General features: G+C 37.4%; 1 protein-coding gene across 9 annotated transcripts in view; it reads left to right on the forward strand.

Moving 5' to 3' along the window:
* Window positions 1–20,299, forward strand: part of NFIB (nuclear factor I B) — a 169,764-nt gene that overhangs the window by 123,166 nt on the left and 26,299 nt on the right. For 4 of the 9 annotated variants that reach the window (XM_030512274.1, XM_030512277.1, XM_030512279.1 and 1 more), the window contains exons 7-9: window positions 6,442–6,573; window positions 8,982–9,166; window positions 18,994–19,159. In XM_030512274.1, the coding sequence (XP_030368134.1) occupies window positions 6,442–6,573; window positions 8,982–9,166; window positions 18,994–19,159 (483 nt within the window). The remainder of the gene's footprint in view (window positions 1–6,441; window positions 6,574–8,981; window positions 9,167–18,993; window positions 19,160–20,299) is intronic. The other 5 variants (XM_030512275.1, XM_030512280.1, XM_030512281.1 and 2 more) reach the window with 2 other exon arrangements.

Below are 20,299 nucleotides of genomic sequence, written 5' to 3' on the forward strand. Positions count from 1 at the left end.
ATTATGATTTCATGATTTTATGATGTTGATTTCCTGGGAGGCTTATTGTCACTTTCTCGTGAGTAGTGGCAAGGTGGGTTTGAAGGATGAGAATGAAGAGTTGCTGTTGCCCACTACTCTTGCAGAATAACATGCCACAGTTCCAGCCTTATCTTAACAGCAGTAGATATAAATTTAAATAGGAATAATCTCTTCAGTAAGCAATTACTACATGTCATATGACGCTGTCAAACAACTGCTACAGGATTAGGTACGTATGTCCTGTCCTACAGCTAAATGATTTTTTAAATTACTTTGGGATATGGATGGTTTTGATATGTATATATTCAATATTAATGCTCTAATCTGGCCGTCATATCTTTCCTCTTCTCCTGTTTTATAAACTGCTTTTTGTTAAACTGAAAATTCAAAAAAAAAAAAAAAAAGAAATAGATTTTAGGAAATATGTATGCAGCTTTCCCAATTACCCTAACTTAAATAACCATGCTCTAGAATTATACTTTTCAAAAGCTAGTGTATATAATTTCAACAGAAACTGTACTGAGTTGTTTTGCTTTTGGTTGATAAAAAGTAGGATAATCAGTAGTGCAATGAAGAAATTCTGTTGTCCAACTTTTTACAGTTAGTCACACACAGCAACAAAAAGCATTCTAGAGCTTGTTTGTATAGACTTGCGGGGTTTTACAACCCCCCAATTCATCTTCTCCCCAGTATGGTGGGAAGTATAAAGGCAGGTAAATACAATCCCTCTATGTTTTGTCCAAATCACTTTCTGTTGAGGTAAAGAAATTCATCAAAGTTAACACCTCCCACAGAATGTAACTGTTGGCGGTAAAATATGGTATTCTGCAAGTTTGCATGTGGGTAAGGATGAGAAGAATGACATGTTTACTCCATCTAGAGGGTTTCTGACTCTCACATTTCAGTTTGAGAGTTCTTGTATCACTTTCTTCTCCTTTATATATTAATAGTTACAGAGCAATGCAAAATAAAATAGTGTAATTTATTAGAAAAGATTAATAGAGAATGACCAAGGAAATAATTCAGTTGTTATTGTAATAAATTTACTCTTGTTTTGCTGAATTTTAATGTAGTGTTTTGCTCACCAGCTTGCAGTACTGAAAAATGACATTGGAAGAAATTCTAATCTAGTCCCCCTCTTGAGTTGTTCACTTTTGCTAGATGCAAAGCCTGATCTCTGCCAGATACTGAACAGAAATTCTAGCAAGTCTTTCTCTGTTCTAGGCATCAAGTACCTCAGAAACCAGGCTGTTCAGGCATATCTCTCTCTCCTATTTATTCACAAAAATATGTCACCATTTTTTTTTTTTTTTTTGTGAAGAAGATAAATGAATTAAAATGTTTTGATTTTCAGGATTCTTGGTTTCCATCCAGCCCCAGTGCCAAGTCTTTAGGACAGATATAACAAAGCCTTTTTCTTACAAATGAGAGGTGGTTGTGCTTTAGAGCCACGCAGCTGTCAATATTCAGTGTTAGGTGCCTTATTAAGATCTACAGCTGAAAAATATAGGATGCTTACGTGGTTAAAGGAAACTGGACTGAACACATCTGAAAATTAGTGTGTTGGCTCTGCCTGTGCAGAGTGGCTCTGCTCATTCGTCACATGCACAGGTGTAAAACAAAACTGGTTCTCCTGAGCATAGTGGTATTTGTCACGATTCATCATCATCATCCAGCTATCCAATGTGAATTTAAAGTTTTACTTAAGTTTTCACATGTGCTTCACGCAAGCATACCGACCAGCTGTGTTAGAGGCAGTAGAAAGTGAGGCACACATGGATGTGATGTATGTAGTGTATCCTGCCACCAGGTTACACCAGGTACTGTTTCTGGGAAAAGAGCAGATTATTTAAAACTGTAGCATGAAAGGATGCCTTTTACAGATTGCTGGTGGTGCTATGGACTCTATAGCTTTCCTGCTTTCACAGGGATTATGTATACAGTAAGCTGAATGTTTTTTTGTCTTGGAGGTGATGCTACACTATGTCAATGAATCTTTACAGACTTGTCAATGACTTGTCAATGAATCTTTACATATTGTTGTCTGCAGGAGCATACCTTGTAAAGAAAGACTCGTTAAACTAAGTAATAGAAAACATACTAATAAGAAGAGGTAAATAATAAACTGCATTAAAAGAGATTTAATATTTGTTTATTATTTCTTCTTACTCTGCTCATAAGCATGTCTCATGAAGAAGGAAGAGAAGCTGCCATGTTGTGGTGGTGGGCAGGAAAGCAGATTAGGTGTCCAGAGGCAGGCAGGTGGATGTTTGAACTTGCCTTGGATCACTGCTAGATTCTAGCCAAGTTCTGCTAAAAGGTGGCTTGCTGAGTGGTGTGCCAAGGTGACATTCATCCAGGGAACTGCTTGGATGACAAGATGCTTCAAACTGAAGAAGAGGGTCTTTGCTTTGATAAGGAAATTGCCTAAACTCATGTCTCATTAGTGTTTCCTAAGGTTCTTTGGAAGTGAACAACAGTTCAATTAAAGGCTGATGTAAACACGTTTCTGCACACTTTCCCCACAGCATTTTATCACATTAGAATTGATCAAAAATTGTTGCCTTGGGCTGTCTTAAACAGCTATACATCTGGAGCACCATTTGTGCAAGCTGCTGATGAACAGGCTACATGCTCTGTGCTTCACAGCAGCTCTTCTGCCTTCCTATGTAGGCAGATGATCTAACTCTTTTTATTTGCATAAACCCTTTTTCCTTTGATGTAATGCTTTAAAATGTATATCATGCCACCTGTTTGGGTGCATACATACTATATCTGCACAGTAATATGAGAATACAGATACAGGCAAGAACAATTTGGAACAGCACTGTGAATTAAAAAAGAAACAAACCTTTTTCCACATTTGAAGAAAATTCTCAGCAGGACAGGACACACTGTCTGATCAACATTGACCTTTTCATAATTTTGTTTAAGTGCTTTTGACATCTTTCTGCTTTTCATCTGTACTTAGCATTTTTTCCAAAAAATTAAAAAGAAATCACACTTAAACCAGTTTTATTTTCATTCTCAAACTAATAAGAATTAGAATCTCATTCCTGAAACTTTGGCACAGATGTAAAAGCAAGTGGCCTGTTTTTGTGACCTCTATTTGTCACTCTTTATGTAATTACCAGTATATAACTAAGCTCTATGTAGCTACTAGACTGTATCACCTGATGTGGAAAAACTAAGATGTTTTAAAATAAGAAAAATGTGTGTTTTCTATTGTGTAGAAAGTACTAGTAAAATCATATGAGGTCTCACTGTCACTTTAACTCATTCTGTTTTATTTGAAGGCACTGTTTCTTGTGAACAAAATTATGGCAAATGAAAAGCTGCATTGCATTTTTTTCCTTTTTTCCCACTTGTTGCGTTTGTAACTAGTAATTCTCCAAACAAATGCAACTTCTGTGTTTTCCTGTTAAAGCTCTAAGCCTACTCTCTTGGTCAAGAAAGAGATGGCTGCAGCCTTTCCTCCTAACCTATACAAACAGTTATTGTTCTGTCTCCCCTGTTGGCTGCATCTGTTATTTGGCAGTGGCAGGAGCATGAATGCTCCGTTATGATGGCCAGGCACACATGGGGAGAGGCATGGAGGCTGTGGGGGGGATGGGGCTACCTGAATTACTTCTCAATGCAAAGTGCGTTGTTTTAACAAAGAATTTGCTGCCTGTACTTCAGCTGTTATTCTTTGCAGTTGCCTATGTTATCTGTAACAAGATTTCTTCTGAAAAGATTTCATTTTAGTGTGCTGTGCAGTATACATTAAAATTGCTGTTTTGGTGGGTTACGAGTATTTTTATAGCAGGGATGTATTTTCTATTCCTGACTACAAGTTGCATTCACCTTGATGAGGAAAGTCTTCTATATGAGAAATTAACTGCATTTGCTTCATAATTTATGCTCTCGGCTTTCTACATGTTAACTACAATTCTTACTTCCATAAAGTAGGACCAGGAATAAATTGCACATTTTTAAAGCAAATGTGAGGGTTATCATACTCACCAAACTCCTTTTCGGTAAAGTCTTTTCAAATTAGTGATGCCACTGGAAGGTTAATGGGTAATCTGATTACATTGCTCTTCATATAGCTTACTTCTTTCAAGCAACTAAAATGTTTTGATTTTGAAAAACACAAAAGCTTTTGCTTGTTTAATGAAGTAACAGTCACCAAACAAATTAAATCCCTGTTGCATTCCAGAAATCAGAGCCGCTGATGCATGCAGACCTTCAGAAGCTAGGCAGCTCTTTCTTTCATGAGTTCCTTTGCTGAATATGAGCTTTACATAAGGAAGATTTTCCTTAGGGAGACTTAAGCACAGTATTTCTGGATTGAAATAAAATTAAACTGTACATTCTTTTGTGATTGCCTATATGTGGTAGAGTCAACAAGCTATTTGGTCACTGATAAGTTCTGTGACAACTACTGAAGACCACAGTATTGTAGTGGGAGGCTGTGTTCATAAGCTGTTAGCCACACTTTTTTTTTTTTTCAACTGCAACATTGCAGTGTTTCTGCAGAAGCTGAGACTGTGTATGCACAGAACCACAGTATAAAGACAATAGTTGGTTAATTTTGTCCCAGGCTTTTATAAAACCTTACATCTGTTGTGGAGGTGTGAGAGTTTTCTTCCTCTGATGGAACTAGGACCTTGTATGAGGAAGCTAGGGCTGTCATTTCAGAAGAAAATAAAACATACTGAAATATTTGAATTAGTATGCCGTCCTATCATTGTTTGCCTGTGCAAAAATCAATGAAAAACCCCCAGTCTTACAATTTTAAAAATTATGTTTTAGCTTAGTAGGATGTATTCAACAAAACTAACCATTTGGAAACTTTGTCTTTGCTACCCGCTGGTAAATTCAGAGAAACAAAATATTCCTCCGTTTTCTTTCTCAACAATTTATTTACTAATTTTTCCTAAGAGAGCTAGAGGTGCCTCTGTCAGTATTAAGTGTTTTTGATAACAACACAAACTTGCAACATGTCAGAATAATAAAAAGCATGTAGTAACCTTTGTTAACATCTGTTAAAGCTGAATGAGTACTGAATTGCTGTGTTGTAAAGCAATTCTTTGCTCTTGCTTAATATTCTGATGAGCAAAAGCCTTTCTCAGCAGCCTTCTTGAAGAAGTGAACCTTGATTTTGGAAAATCAGCAGACTTACAGTGAGGACCAGAGGGGAGCGGGGCAGTTGCAGGGGTATGATGGAGGGGCACTGGCAGAGTCTGGTTTGGGTCTGGTGCCTGTGCCTGTGCAGGGCTTGATAATGGGATGGGGCAGAGCAGGCAAGTGGTCTCTCAGCTTGATTGTTCCTGCTCCAAGTATGGCTTTCATGATGAAACCCCACTCTTAATGTCCAGCCAGTTCAGAAAGCACTGGTCCAATTTGGACTCAGTAAGGTGCTTACATTTTACAGGCCTGTCTTTGTCTTCCAAGATGATTGCAGGTCCACCCAGAAAAGCACAATATGGTGTGCTAATATTGAAAGTGCCAAAATCACTTCTAGGGCTAACATGGTCTGTGTAGGAAAGTCAGCTGCAACATGGCCCCAGTCCAGTAAAATACTTAAGAAATTACCTTTGCTTTAAACATGAGTTTGGTCCCATTGTTTTGAAATGGAACTCACTTAGGATATTGAAAGGGTATCCTGTAAAATATTATACTTTGAAATCATTTGGTGAAGTGTCCAACAAATGTTATGTATTTAGTTTAAACTTTCAGAAAGAATCAAGTATTTTTGCTTTATGCAATATCAGTAACCCTGCATGGTAGGAATCATACATTTGTCCCTACTAGTGTGTTATCTTCACACAATGAACTCTAAAGAGATTTTTTTTTTTGGATAGGGAAACTAGAAGGAACAGTGGGAAAGCCCTACTTGAGACATGGGAAAAACTTGATAGAGAAGTTGAAGTAGCCTTTATTCTTAGGGAAGTTACATAGTTTCACTATGGTTTTGGGAAGGGTAAGGAATGGGTTTTGAAATAACAAAATAATAAATACCATAAACCAGCATGTGTATGGCAGTTACCCTACACACCTGAGTGTAGGTGTTCCATTAAAAAAATGTAATAAATATTATGTAGCTGTTGAAGGAGCAGATGATTTGGTGATGTTCTGGGGCACTGAGAAGTGCTTAGGGAGGTTCCGAAGACATGCATTTCTTCACTGTTTGGCTTGTCTGGTATGAAAGGAATGCAGTTTCTGTTTTGCAGGATGAAGACCAGTTAGGGGATTACTATTCATTCTCAAGTTTGAAAGCAATAGTTTAAAATTAGTATATTGGTCATATGGGAGTTGGTTCACCAAATAATATTTACGCAAGTACAGTGAAAAAAAATATCTGTGGTTTACAAATGGTGCATCCTGAGGCAGGCTTCTAAGCTAATGACACTGTTCCATTTTTTTCTGTTGCAGATATGTCTTCTCCTACAATGAAGAAACCTGAAAAGCCTTTGTTTAGTCCTACTTCTCCCCAGGATTCTTCACCAAGACTGAGCACTTTTCCCCAGCATCACCACCCAGGAATTCCAGGAGTTGCACATAGTGGTGAGAGTTATGGAGGAGGAAGAATTACCTCCCTATTTGGTCTGTTATCCTTTCCTACAATCAGATTGTGATGCATTTGTGATGCATCTAAGACTTTCTTAGAGACTTAGTCCTGTGTATAATACTGATAAGAGTAGGAATGGAAGAGGTCAGAATATACTTGCTGCAGTGCTCATTAAACTCACTTCAGGTAGTCTGACTGCTGCAAGTCACTGGAGAGGATTTAGGATTAACCAATGAATAAAATGAGCTGTAGACTGCATGAAGAAAATGACAGAGGATAATTCCTCCCTGTCTTTCCTCTTTCTGCCTACATCCTTTTTTACTAATTTTGCTGCGACTGTGTTGTATTTAAATAACAGAATAGGTAGGATTTAATACACAAGAGAAGTCACAACCATGTTCACTTTGTGACACAAGGAAATACTAGTGCTTTTTCTGAATGCTCTGTCTAAAGAAGCATAGTCCTGATAAATATTTTTCAACATCTGTTTTCTGAAATCCGTAGTATATCTGTAATAAAACTTCACTTAAAGTGTGAAGAAGACACTTGAAAAGTGATGGAATGCATGTTATCTGGAGAGTTTATCAGGAATGACAGGAAAATTTCAGCATCATGGTCTGTTTAATTTTAGAGGTAAGAGCGATCCTGATTCTTCAGATGAGACCACGCTCTTCGAAAGTCTCCCCTCAGCAGCTCATTCTGTCTCCGTATAAACTGAGTATAAAGGGAATAATTTCTTGAGTAAAGCTGGGTGACTAGAGGAGTAAGACTGATTCAAGAACTTTTTCTTTACACAGTTCATTTGTGAGGACTATGTTCCCCTTTACATCTGCTTGGTTCGTATTATGTGAGCCTGCAACCATTCTGATCTCTGTCAGGTTTCCACGATCAGCAAATACTCAAGCACATCAGAGATGATGGGTGAAATGGAAGGGGTAGATTTCTGCTCGTTTGCATTTGTTTTGCACAGCTCCCACATGTCAGAGCAGTAACTAATGTTTTATGATTAAACTGAACGGGTGGGGCTCTGATTAAAATGAGCTGGTCACAAAAGAATCTTATGTAGTTGGTTTTGGCCCTATATTTATGAGTAGATCTTTATATTTGATTTAGTGTATAACTTTTAAGACATATGTATTTGAGTGACAGTCATAACCTAATTTATAGATGAGATATTTACTTGCTAGGAAACCTGATTTCTACCACGTAGCCTCTTCTGTTACATCAGTGAGTAATGGTTTTGAGATTTTCAGGGTTTCGATTACTGGGTACAGTGATTTTGGAACATATTTATTGTTGATTTTTCTTGGGAAAACTATGATTTGGTCCCAGCTCAAAAATGACAAGTCATTTGAAAATTAAGCTGAAAAAAACCCCCAAAAATGTGAAAGGTGGTACAGAAGAACAGTTTTGATGTGCTTGTGCTGATATAGAATAGAACCATGAGCAGTTTATAAAATACTTGGCTTATATAGACCCGAATTAGTATCCTTCCACTAATGAAAATGAAAACACTGTTGTCTTTTCTCCATTTCCATTGAACTCAATACCTCCTTTTTAATACGTTGCCAAGTAGATACTCTCTAGATGTGTAGTGAGGGTGAAAAGCAGGTTGTTGTGCAGTGTGACAGAAGAATACTCTCCACTTCCAGCTGGGTGACTGGGCAGCAGCAGGACATGTTGCACTTCTTTCACTGAGAAAACATTGCTGGTGGTTTAGACATTACACATAGGTAGAGAAGTGTGTGTTTGTAGGGGCTGGGAAGAAAGAGAGTGCTAAGAAAAATACGTATAGGGTAGAAACTTTTTTGTTTGTCAGTGTTATTTTTATTGGATGGATTGGTTTCCCAGGCCCTGAAGTTTAATGTTCATTAGCATTTTCACAAAGGTCAACTAATATTAATGGTATTATTGATGAGTAGTTATTACCCTGTACCCATAAAAGGCAGCAAGAGTACAATGAAGTGAGGAACCACTAACTGTTTCTTAGGACTTGGTGACTTTTGTCTCCCCTGGTGGACTGCTGTGGATAAAAGTGTAGGTTTTACTTACTAAAATATTTTTTTTGTTTATTTGGGCTATAGATGGGAAAAATGTATAATTGAAATATCTTTTGTGCTGGAGAATGATTACCATTTAAAGAAAAAATGAAAATATTTGATGGCATAACCCACAAAACTAAACCAAGATACACTGTTTATGAACTTGAAACAGTAGCACTTTGCATTGCCTGGGATGATATGAGAGAAGGACATGCAAGTTTTTCTGTAAAGATGCGATGAAGCATGAATGCAGTGAACTGATTTATAACTGACTTTTTATTTTTCTTGCTGTAACACAGAGGTGAAGAATTTTAGAAGAAACAAGATGTGAAGTAATTTTAATTTTATTTTATCTTCTCCAGTCATCTCAACTAGAACTCCACCTCCACCTTCACCATTGCCATTTCCAGCACAAGCTATTCTCCCTCCTGCCCCATCTAGCTACTTCTCTCATCCAACGATCAGATATCCTCCCCACCTGAACCCTCAGGATACTCTGAAGAATTATGTACCTTCTTACGACCCGTCCAGCCCGCAGACTAGCCAGGTACTGTAAAACTGTGTGAACTCTCCAAAAGAAATCCTATGAGAAATGTGTGTCTTCCAGGGCATCTAGACCAGTGTCTCACTAGTTCTGGTCTCAGAGCAAGCTGGGGTCTGGCATATAAGCGATCCAGCAACTTCTTGTTCAGCATGGTTGAATAAAGGGCATATCCACTTGTTGTTCCTCTGTCAGAACAGTCTTGTTCTGTCAGAAAATTACTTATACTGAATGACCCAGCAGCACTAACAGGGCAGATCCTAGTCCCTCACCCCTTCTGCAGGCTGGGCACCTCTGTGGCCCTGCATGGCTGCCAGAGACAAAGCTCCTACTGCAGGACGGAGCAAGGAGTGCGCTGATATGCATATGCGTACACATGCACGTGCATGGACAGGCAGGTATATGTATAGACTGACAGTGAAAATAAACTCTGGCAAGGTAATGCTTGCCCTTTTTGTAGGCACCTGACATTTCTTTGCACAGATCTGAAGACATGACTGCAGAGAGCACAGCACAGACCCACAAAATTGTTTTTACTTCTTTTTATAAAGAACGTGCAGTAACTGACTGTTACACCGATAGAGACTTGTGTCTGATATGGGAAATTAACATGGTTTCCATTAGCAAAGTAGTTTGTGAAGGACTATCTGCAAAACTGCTTTCCATGATAGCATCAGCACATAGCACTAGCATGTGATCCGCACTATAGGATAAACTGCAGTTGAGACCTGGCCTGTCAATGCTTGGAATATTTCCAGTATCAGTGTAATGTAATCTTTGCTGCTTAGGCTGTTATTTATTTTTGATGCCTTGTCTGAAAGGCTTTTGTGGAGCCCTGTAGCTTGTGCTTTAGCATGTTTTTTGAAATGGTCTGGTTGTCATGTTCTGAAGAGTTAGCTTCCTTTGGAAGGACTGTCTTATCAGGGGTAAGACACAGGGTTGCTGTGACACTATTTTGTTATGTGCTTTCTTTTATTTTGTTTTTCACCAATAACGACTGGCCTTTCAGCATGTGTTTTGGGAAAAACAACAATAGAACTTGAGACTGAATCAAACTTTCTATGGTGAGTAACAGGTACAGCTCCTCTTGGATGTCCAGAAGGTCACTGTGGTTGTTGTCCCCATGGGCTATTGCTCTTGTCCAGCTACATGACTTTTTACATTTAAAAAAAAAAAAAAGTGTGTCCATAAAATCAAAATTTATTTTGAAGGGAGAAATCCTACCTATGTGTTTTTTGTTGGTTATAATATTAATGCAAATTAAACCAAAAAAGTGAAAATGGAGTATGTTGGCCTTAGAATACAAATTGCTATCTGTGCATGGATTAAAAGTCTTTCAGTCCCATATAGCATTTTTGCTGAGACTCAGCTGGAAATGTTGCATGCAGGACCTGATTTTAATTTGTGTAAAATTTCCATGAATAACAAAGTCTAATTAAGGCATCCATTAAAAGTCCTTAACGGTAATTCAGTGCAGAAAATCTCAGAGTTCTGTTGGATTTTTTTTTTTTTTAAGCTGATGTCTTAATTAGGCACTATTAAGGGAAAAATTATGCAAATTAAAATCAGGCCCTTACTGTTATGCATTTCTTTAATTATTCAGTGCTTGTTTTACTTAGATTTTGATTTCTTATATATATTAAAAGAGCAGATTAGGTAATAATCTGTCTGGATTGTTCTGTGTTCTGCTTTGGATCATCACTGAAAAAATACAACATCTAATTGAAGTATCTGACTCTCTTTCAGACTGTTGACAAATGTGCAGTCGTGTGATTGGGGACTATATTCATTGAGCAGGAGAAATGCTTTCAACTCTTTGCCTATCAAGAGTCTTAATCTCTTCCTTTATCTGCAGTTGAAATATTAATCTTTAGTCCTGAAAAGATAAAATTTTACTCCTCTGATTTTTTCAGCAAACTGAAAACACTTGCTATTCTTGTGTTGTGGCACCATGGGGAATAACAGGCTGAACTGGCTTAGATTTACTACTTTCATCACCTTTCTTAACCTTTATATTAGGGTAATATTTTTCATTTCATTTGATGTTTGATTTAGTTCTTGAGAAGAGGGGATGGGGTTAAAAAACATGAAGTATGGGATTCCAGGCATCTGCATCAGCTATTCTCTGCAATTTATTATAGAATCATAGAATCATAATCATCAATCACTATTATTATTGGAATCTCTTTTAAATTTAACTCGTTAAAGTTCACCTCTGAAATATGCTGTGCCTTAGAGGAGTTGCATGCCCGGTCAAAAGAGCTCTAAATAGAACAGTTACAAGGATGGGTGTACAAAAAGTAAACCAGTAAGAATAATTTTTTGCTTAGAAAAAGAAGAAGCAGTCGTCTGTGAAGTTTCAGTGACAAAAGGGAATTGTTCTGATACAATAGCATGCTTTGAGCCAAACCAGTTTTTCTTTTCTAAATAAAACATGAATTTTTATTCAAACAAGTTTAATTATTATAAAATGCAAAACTGCATCTGTAGGAATACCACATCAAATTTAATTATACTTTCCCCACCTCAAAACATACTCATTTAGATTTCAAAAGGGGAACTATGATGATAGTTTTAATTTCAGCTTTAGAAATAGAAAGGATGGATACCCTGACAGCATTTACCTAAAATGAACTGTTCCCCAGCATCTTTCGGTAATACACTAATTTAGATTGTTACGACAAGCAACTGAGATGCCTTGTACTCCCTGCAGCAATTTTGAGATTAATTACATTACTGCTGCACTGATTATAGTGAAACAGTCATGCTATTCAGTGGAATACTTTAAGTAAAATTAGTTTAAAGATATAGAGCTCCCATAGGTTTCCACAGTGGGAAGCAGTGGGTAATTGTCTTGACATAATGTTAAATACTCCAAATTATGTGTGATGAACAGTCAGGAAGTTCAAACAGGCCCTTTGGCTGCAGTGAAAAATGATTCAACAATGGATGATCCTAAACAAAAGAGAGCCATGGTTGTCGGTTTCATGTGTCAATCTGGATAATAAACAGACAAATGTACTGAACAGAAGTGGACCTTGGTAGATATAGAGCTGGACCTGCCTCTACTTAGCAGTCTGAAAAGGTCCCAGAGTTTTCAGAGCTGCTGTACTTTCCACAAATTAGGTAATTCTGCTGAGTCCTTTTTATTACACTTGAATGCTTTTCTTCTTAGCTAGGCATATATGTGACTGGATGTGATTGCGTGAGTGAGAATGTGTGAGTATGTATTATGATAGGGTGCTGGTGTCTCCACAGTTTGACTGATAGCTGTTACTCATGGAATCGTAGAATGGTTAGAGTTGGAACCAACTCTAGTTCCCCACTGCCATGGGCAGGGATGCCTTCCACTAGACCAGGTTGCTCAAAGCCCCGTCCAACCTGGCCTTGAACAGCGCCAGGGATGGGGCAGCCACAGCTTCTCTGGGCAACCTGTTCCAGTGTCTCACCACCCTCACAATGAAGAATTTCATCCTAACATCTAATGTTAATCTATCCTGTTTCAGTTTAAAGCCATTACCCCTTGTCCTGTCACTACATGCCCTTGTAAAAAGCCCCTCTCTGGATTATACTTGCTAGATACTACAGTCCAAGCGAACCACTGTCCACATATTGACTAAAATTCCTGGAGCTCTTAAAACTTACTTTGTTGCAATGATGTGAGCTATTTGCAGCTTTATTTTTTTAATGGTTTTATCTTTGTCTGAAGACAGAAATATCTGAACTGCTTGAGAAGAGCTGCTTCTGGAAGCTGGTGAGGCCACTTACTTTTCTCTCGTAATTGATTGGGGCATTCAGTTTTTTGTTCAATGAAAGACAAGCACACTCTTTAGGAATACGAGGCAGATGCTTTGTCATTCTTCAGTACAGTAACTGCAGTCATTTGGCAACAAGGATGGAATCTTCTGAGTTTCTGTTTGGGCTGGTCAAAGGGTTTCCTGTTGTTTCCTGGGAGAATATTAGCAGAATCAGCCAACACAAGCGATGTGTGTGCATGTGGTTCCTTTGGCATAGCTAGCTTCTTTATTTGTTGACATTTAATAATTTTCAGCTTCTTGGGCAAGTCTTTCCGTGTAAAGTTAAGAAATTATTGAAGATTAAATATGGCAATATGCTGATTTTAATTGTAATTGGGAGGTAGAAAGAGAACACTGGCTTAATTCTATCATCTACTGACAAGACATCTAAAGATTTAAATGCAGTTATAAATTATTACTTTTTATTTAGTTTGCTCATTTTAGTTTATTAAATGCACAGTTATAAGTCTCCAGAGTGCATGAAATACCATTTAACCCAAAGATATCTTCTGAAAATTTACCTACAAAGAGATTTCCTTTCCCATGCTTGTGTAACATGGATTTACCCGGTTGTTAAGGCAAATACACAAGGAAAGCTGGGTATTTCCTTGTGCTCTACCTGTTGACAAATAATTCATATTTTGTGAGCTCACAGTTAAAATTGTGATTCAGGATGCAGGGCTCTTTGCCTAGGATGTCTTATGATACCTGTGTCTGAACATGGGTTGCGGAAGCTCTGCTGTTGCTCTTAGTTCCAGCAGCATTACATTAGGAGGAAAATGCTTTCTCAAATAGGTGAGACTGAGAGCTTTATAGATTAAAGTTAACACCTTGATTTCTCACAGAAAGAAGTACAGAAGTGATGTTGTCAGCCAAGAACTGGCAACAACATGCTCCTTCTGAAGCTAATTCCGCATGCAGACAGGTAGCTGCGTGTCACACCACCTGAAGCTTTTGTGTGGCATCTCCCAGTGAGGTCTGTGTAAGATGTGCTGTAGCAGTGAATTACTCAGGTTGCAAGAGTATGGAAACTAGTGAGAGTCATCTTTATGAAAAGTGGTGGCGCTATAAAAAAGCTTTTCTGTTGCTATCATAGGGTTCAACAACAAAAAGGAAACCTGCATAGTTTTGCTTCTTGTTAAACAAATGCTTTATGGAACTCACCAGGTTCAAACAGAGGAACTGCCATACAGTACCTTCTACAGTCTCACTGGTAGTAATAATACCATTCCCTTATGCTTAGCAGTCTCAAAGACACTATGTTCTCTTGCTCAGGTAGGTAATAACCTGAGGATGTTTCTTCTGCACATTTGATGGAACTGCCTCCTGTACCACTGAGCTGTTTCCAGTGGGAGACTGACATGGCCATTGTATATTCACAGGTGATGTAGCATTAGTGTGCCCTAGCCAAAAGCTCTACTGAGGCAAGGGATTGGGTTTGCATCGTATAAACAAAAAAAAAAAAAAAAAAGGGGGAGGGAGGGGAGAGCTAGATAAAGGGAAGATACTTCCTGTTTCTTTTACTTGTAGATTTTTGTAGACTTTCTGAAACATCCATCACCTTCTGTGGTTGTAACAAAGCTAAGTGCCACAGACTCAATGATGAAATTTATCAGCTACGATCTCCAGGTTCATAGATATGGCTAGCAGGCAACTGTGAAAACAAGGTGGTGTGTGAGCAGGGGACCAAGCTGCAGGACTGTATCTTCTACTGCTTCATCAGCAAAATTAATTCAATCAATAGTCACAAAACGACACTGCCGTAGGTTTTTGCAGTGGTATTCTTCACCATGGTACCTGAACTTTGCCATTAGAAGGGACTGTAACTGTTTAGAAGAAATAGGTGACAGAGTATTTCCAAGCACAATGAATCCGTTTTAATTAAACTGCACTCACTGGTTGATCACCTAGCTGTAATAGGGGAACCTCCTTGGAAAACACAGAGTTTCTATTGAAAAACCTGTGTTTTGATATGCAAATATATTATTCTCTGAGTATAGTGGTTAGCTGGAATAATTTAATTCTTATTAAGCCCTAAATCTTCCTTTTGAAACACTTAACACAGTATCCTATGTAGCTCTACCTACGACATGCACAGGATTAAAATGATTTCTGCCTTTGTTTATTATTTTTTGTATTTGAGATCCCAAGGAAAATTTGAATTATTTTATTTAGAATTTAGAATTATAATTAAAATAATTTTGTAAAAAAAAAAAAAGAGGTACCTTGTAAATTTGAACCTGTTTTGTCATTTAAGCAACTTAATAGTTTATGTTAGCTGTTTAATATATATGTCCAATTTCTGTTATGCTTGGATATCTCAGCTGCAGATGTTAGTGTTGTCATTTCAATGTGACATCAGAATGATTTTGTTAAGACTGGATGTAGTGAGCTGTATGAAAAAACACTCTCCTAAAATGTAACTAAAGACCTGAGGTGTAAATGTGCTGATGTTTGGCAAATATATGAACAGAAGTCTGAGAGGACATGATTGATTACTGATTACAACTATGTTAGTAAAATCCCAGCAGGGAAAATGAGTACATTGAATCCAGATTTTAAGAAAGTCCATATACATATCTGTTACAGTTTTCTGTTCAGACTTCAGACCTGAGGATTAACTGAAAGTGTGCTTAGTGTTCACAAACAAATATTAACAGTCTGACACTCTGAGTCAAGTTACGCTACAGCTATGACAGATAATAGAACTCATCTGTGGCTTTGAACACATGAATGGATTAATTTGTGACAATTCAAGACGGTGTGAATTAAAAAGCTTGAAAATGTAATACAGATCTGAAAATCAAATTAGCGTCCAATCCAACAATAGAAAAATGTACACCTGCATAAATTGGGCTAAATTTGCCAGACCTTCATTGTGTTTGCTTCTTTCCCTCTCCTATTTTTAAATGCACAGCTTGTTTATCTAACACAGCTGCCTCATGCAATTGCTTGAGGTTTATGCCTCAGGCATCATCTCCCCGCAAACGCATCACACAGACATATTGATGCCCTAGTTGATGGTAACAGTTGATTTTTCACCTGTAATGCATTTGTCATTAAGAGTCTCTTCAGGGAAAACTGGAACTAGAACCTAAAACTTGTTTTAAATAAGGACAAAATTAATTTGTATTAAATGATGTGCTATAAATATTTGCACTTGTAATTCAAGTGGATACTCTCCAAATGGATAAATAGTTTCCATGCTAAAATATCTTCTGATATAACCAAAAAAGCTAAAAGTGAGAACAGGCCACAGAAGTTATTTCTAGAAGCCAGTTTTCAATAAGATTATGAATTGACAACTTCAGAGGGCTGCTTCTGACCAGAGGTTTTCCCTCTTTGCTGAAAGACAGCTAGAATTGTGGAAGAAGAATTATATATGTAGAAGTCCTAGTAGTGATATGTTTACCTTCAACTGAGATTAGTCAAAAATTTAAATACAGGAAACTTTTAGTACGGAGTGGAAGTTAGGTTCTTAGTCATAGTGCACCAAGCTCTGTCTTGTGTGTACTTATCCCTTCTTGTGTTATCTTGTTTGTCAAGCAATAACACCCAAACAGTTATTGCAATATACAGTTTTGATGTTACTGCAAAATTACAAATCAAATGTTATATTACAAATGTGAAAACCGAGGTAAAGTACTTGAGAAAGGAAAAGAATAGATGTTAGATATTACAAAAGTAAAAGCAAAATAAATCATAAAGTGCAGTCAGAAGATACTTGGAGAAATATGCAATAAAATTGTTAAAAGGCCTCTAAGTTTTAAAGTATCTTGGCTGGTTTGTATAAGAAATATACTTTAGGTAAATCTTAGAGATTTTCTGAATTAAAGTTAGTTAAAATTTTCATTTTGTTCTAATGCAGGTGGAGTCAGATTTTTGGTTGCCAAGATACCTGGTTTTAGAGGCTCACAGGCCATTAAAATAGATCCTATAAAATAAAATTCCCTAAACCACTGATAAGATAGATCTTAAAGAAAGCGGACTTACTGTCACATACTTACTATATGAGTGTTTGCTGTAATATAAAGATGTAATTTGTGTTCTTAAGGAAAGACCTTTGTAATTACTGAGTAAGTTCCCCACTTTATAACCCTTTTGTTGGTCATGTAAGCATGCAAGCAGATGCTCAGTAAACTTTTAGGCCACATTATTCTCTAGAAATTGTCGTGTATATATTCTGTGACATCATTTTCATTTCAAGTACACATAATAAGGGAGATCTATTGAACTGTGAAGTTTTACCTAGTGAATAAAACTTAATGTAGCATGGCAGTTGGGGAAATTGTGATGTTTGCAAAGGTATTGTAATTCCTTGGAATACATGCTGCTTGCTTATTTTGAAGCTACTTTGACAGCTGACCTTATTCCCATTACTAAATGCCTAGTAATAACTTCGCAGTTTATGCAGCTAGGAACATAAATGAAAAAGTGGTAAATACCTTCCAGTTTCTGTATTTGCAAGATCTTGGGGAATTCTGCGGCTCTCCTCTCCCCACCCCTGCTCCCACTCTGCAAAACATATAGTTGTGTTTAGGGAGTGACTTTTGTTCATTTAGTAGGGTGTTTTGTGAGCCACTTCTCATTAGTGTACATTTTTACTGTTATTTTTGGTTGTAATGCTTGTGTTTTTAGTGAGGGAAATAGTCTACTAACTTCTTGATGTTCCTATAAATATAAGATTGGTCTCCATTTGCACTTACATTTTCTAGTGTTTTCTTCTAACTTAGTGTTAGATGTCCTGAAGAACAACTCTCCCATGGCGGCATTTGCAAAGTCTAGTAGATCACACTGCCAGGAAGTTTCTCCTGCTATTAATTTTAAACTTCCTTGTTCTCAATTTCATTCCATTACCCGGAGTTTATACTTCCTGTACTTTCCAAATAATTCCTTCCTCTTCTATGTGTTTATATTCTGCATATACCTGCAGTAATTGTCTCGGGCCAGTTGCTTTTTCATTACCATAGACATGCTTACCTCTTTTGACCTTTCCTTGTAACATTTGAATCAGGTCCTTTATCAGTCCATTTCTTTACTCTGAGTTATCTCAAATTTGACAAGATCTTTCTGATAAGATTACCAGTATTTTTTACTTTGCATGGCTGTGCTTTAAAGTACCTATGAGTCACAGAACACACCATCAGTTTAAGACAAAAGTTACCAGCCACTGTTCAAAAAATTTTTTACTGCTTGCTAATTTTTACTGCAAGTTAATTATCGTTGGAGTATTTACAGTCATGCAGAATGTCTAAGGCATGTTTAAACATTGGATAAACATATATATTTACTGGTCAATATTGCCAAATTCAGATATGCCTATATGCAGAAAGTAGAATACTACCTTGATGACCTGTACCATCAGGTCATATGCAGACTGCCTCTTGTATCTACGAAAGAGTTGTCTTTATTACACTCTTGACTTGCAGAGTTCCCATTATTAAATACTTCTGTGTTTTCAGTAGGTGGCTTTTGGCCAGATGTTGTGACATATGCACTGTAGTGAATTGTATCCTAACCCTCATCCCCAGCCCTAAACATGTGAATTATTAGTTAGCGTTCCAGTATGCATAATCTCTGTGGACAACTGTGGTCAAGTCTTGGTTATGCTCCAAGCCAGAGTGGTATGGCATGTGAAAACAGACGTTTTGCGTCATTCATTTGCTCTTAATACTTCATAGATTAGGGCCTATGCCTGGTCAGTTTAATCCTGCTATCGTGGGATTTGCTGTGGTTCGCTTCACAACCACTGCATACACAGCAAATATATTTTGAAACAATCTGATGCATGCTGCATCCAGAAAGAAAGAAAATTTACCAAAAAGTACTGCTACTTAAAAGCATGCATGACCTGTCTGAGGAGGGATCTGCCTGCTGAAAATACCACATAGAAACTCGTAGCTTTTTTAGAATGGTGCATTCCAGCATGCAGGTATTATAGTGATGGGCATTCTGGAAAACCCTAAGATAGGTGAGTAAGTTCCTTAAATACAATGTGTATGTTTCACAAGGCATTCTTTTGATTTTGTTTTGTAGCCTAACAGCAGTGGTCAAGTAGTAGGGAAAGTGCCTGGCCATTTTACTCCAGTTTTGGCACCCTCTCCCCATCACAGTGCGGTGCGACCTGTGACCCTGACCATGACAGATACTAAACCCATCACTACATCCACTGAAGGTGAGGCATCTTCACCTACAGCAACCAGTAAGTATTTCTTTAGGAAACAAAAAATGTCCATCGAAGATTCGATATGTTTTCAAATTGAGGCCAGAAAAAGGCGTCTTTTCCTACTATTTGACCAAGTGAATGCTCATCATTTTACATGGAGAGCAAACATGATATGACTGCAAGCTTTTCCTCTCCAAATTTCAACCAATGCATCATGTTACATGAACCAAAGTTTGTGGCATGACAACCAAAATGAAAGGGAAAAGCCTGCATATTTGACCACTGTTCAAGAGAAAGAAAACGTGGTTGTTCGTCTAAGGTGGACATTGTTAAGACATTGAGAAGCACACCCAGACAGCAAGGTTTTATAGTGACCCGCAGACAGAATTCCAAACAGAGACTGGATAATTTGCTCCTCAATGAGCTTTCCTACTGGATCCGAGCTATGACAATTGCATCTTGATATAGGTTGTGTCGTTTTTAGCAAAAACAACTGATGTGGCAAAAGAAAATTTTAATTCCTTGTCATTGCAGCAATGGATGGCAGATCCACTGTTCTCTCTTCCCTTCCTCCCAACTTTCACATTTAAAGCTTTTTATTATTGTTGAAAGGCCATTTTTTTTATCCTATCATCTTCAATGGAATTGCAGTTTTGGAAATAAGAGCACAGGTGTTATTATGTATAGGTTAATTTCTTCCAAATACTCATGCTCAGTGATGCAAAATGTTGCTTTTTAACTACCTTTTGCATTTCTGTTCTGCGTCATTGAACTGTTGCCCGTCTTTACCAGGGTGGTGAAGATTTTTAGGAACCACTTCCAAACATACACTTTGAAAGGAAACTTACCAGTCTTCAAAGATACTAAACTCTTTAGGGTCCATTACATTAAAATTACTTGCTTTAGACCTGTTTAGTACTTGAGCTGTGAATCCAGTGCCTAAATTTTGGTCTGTTGTTAACAGAGACCATAAACTATATGTTTCTTAGGTGTTCTAATACTTCAAATCTTTTCATTAGAATATGAAGCAGAGATGAGACTCAAATTCATTGGAGTTGCCGAGATGTAAAGGGAGAAAACTGGTTATGCCTTTATTATAAAAGGATAGTAGTAACTTTTGGACAAACTATTGTATAAGTATAAACAAATAATTATGTGGATAGATTTATGGAAGTA

The sequence above is a fragment of the Strigops habroptila genome, chromosome Z, assembly GCF_004027225.2.
Source record: "Strigops habroptila isolate Jane chromosome Z, bStrHab1.2.pri, whole genome shotgun sequence".
Lineage (NCBI taxonomy): Eukaryota > Metazoa > Chordata > Aves > Psittaciformes > Psittacidae > Strigops > Strigops habroptila.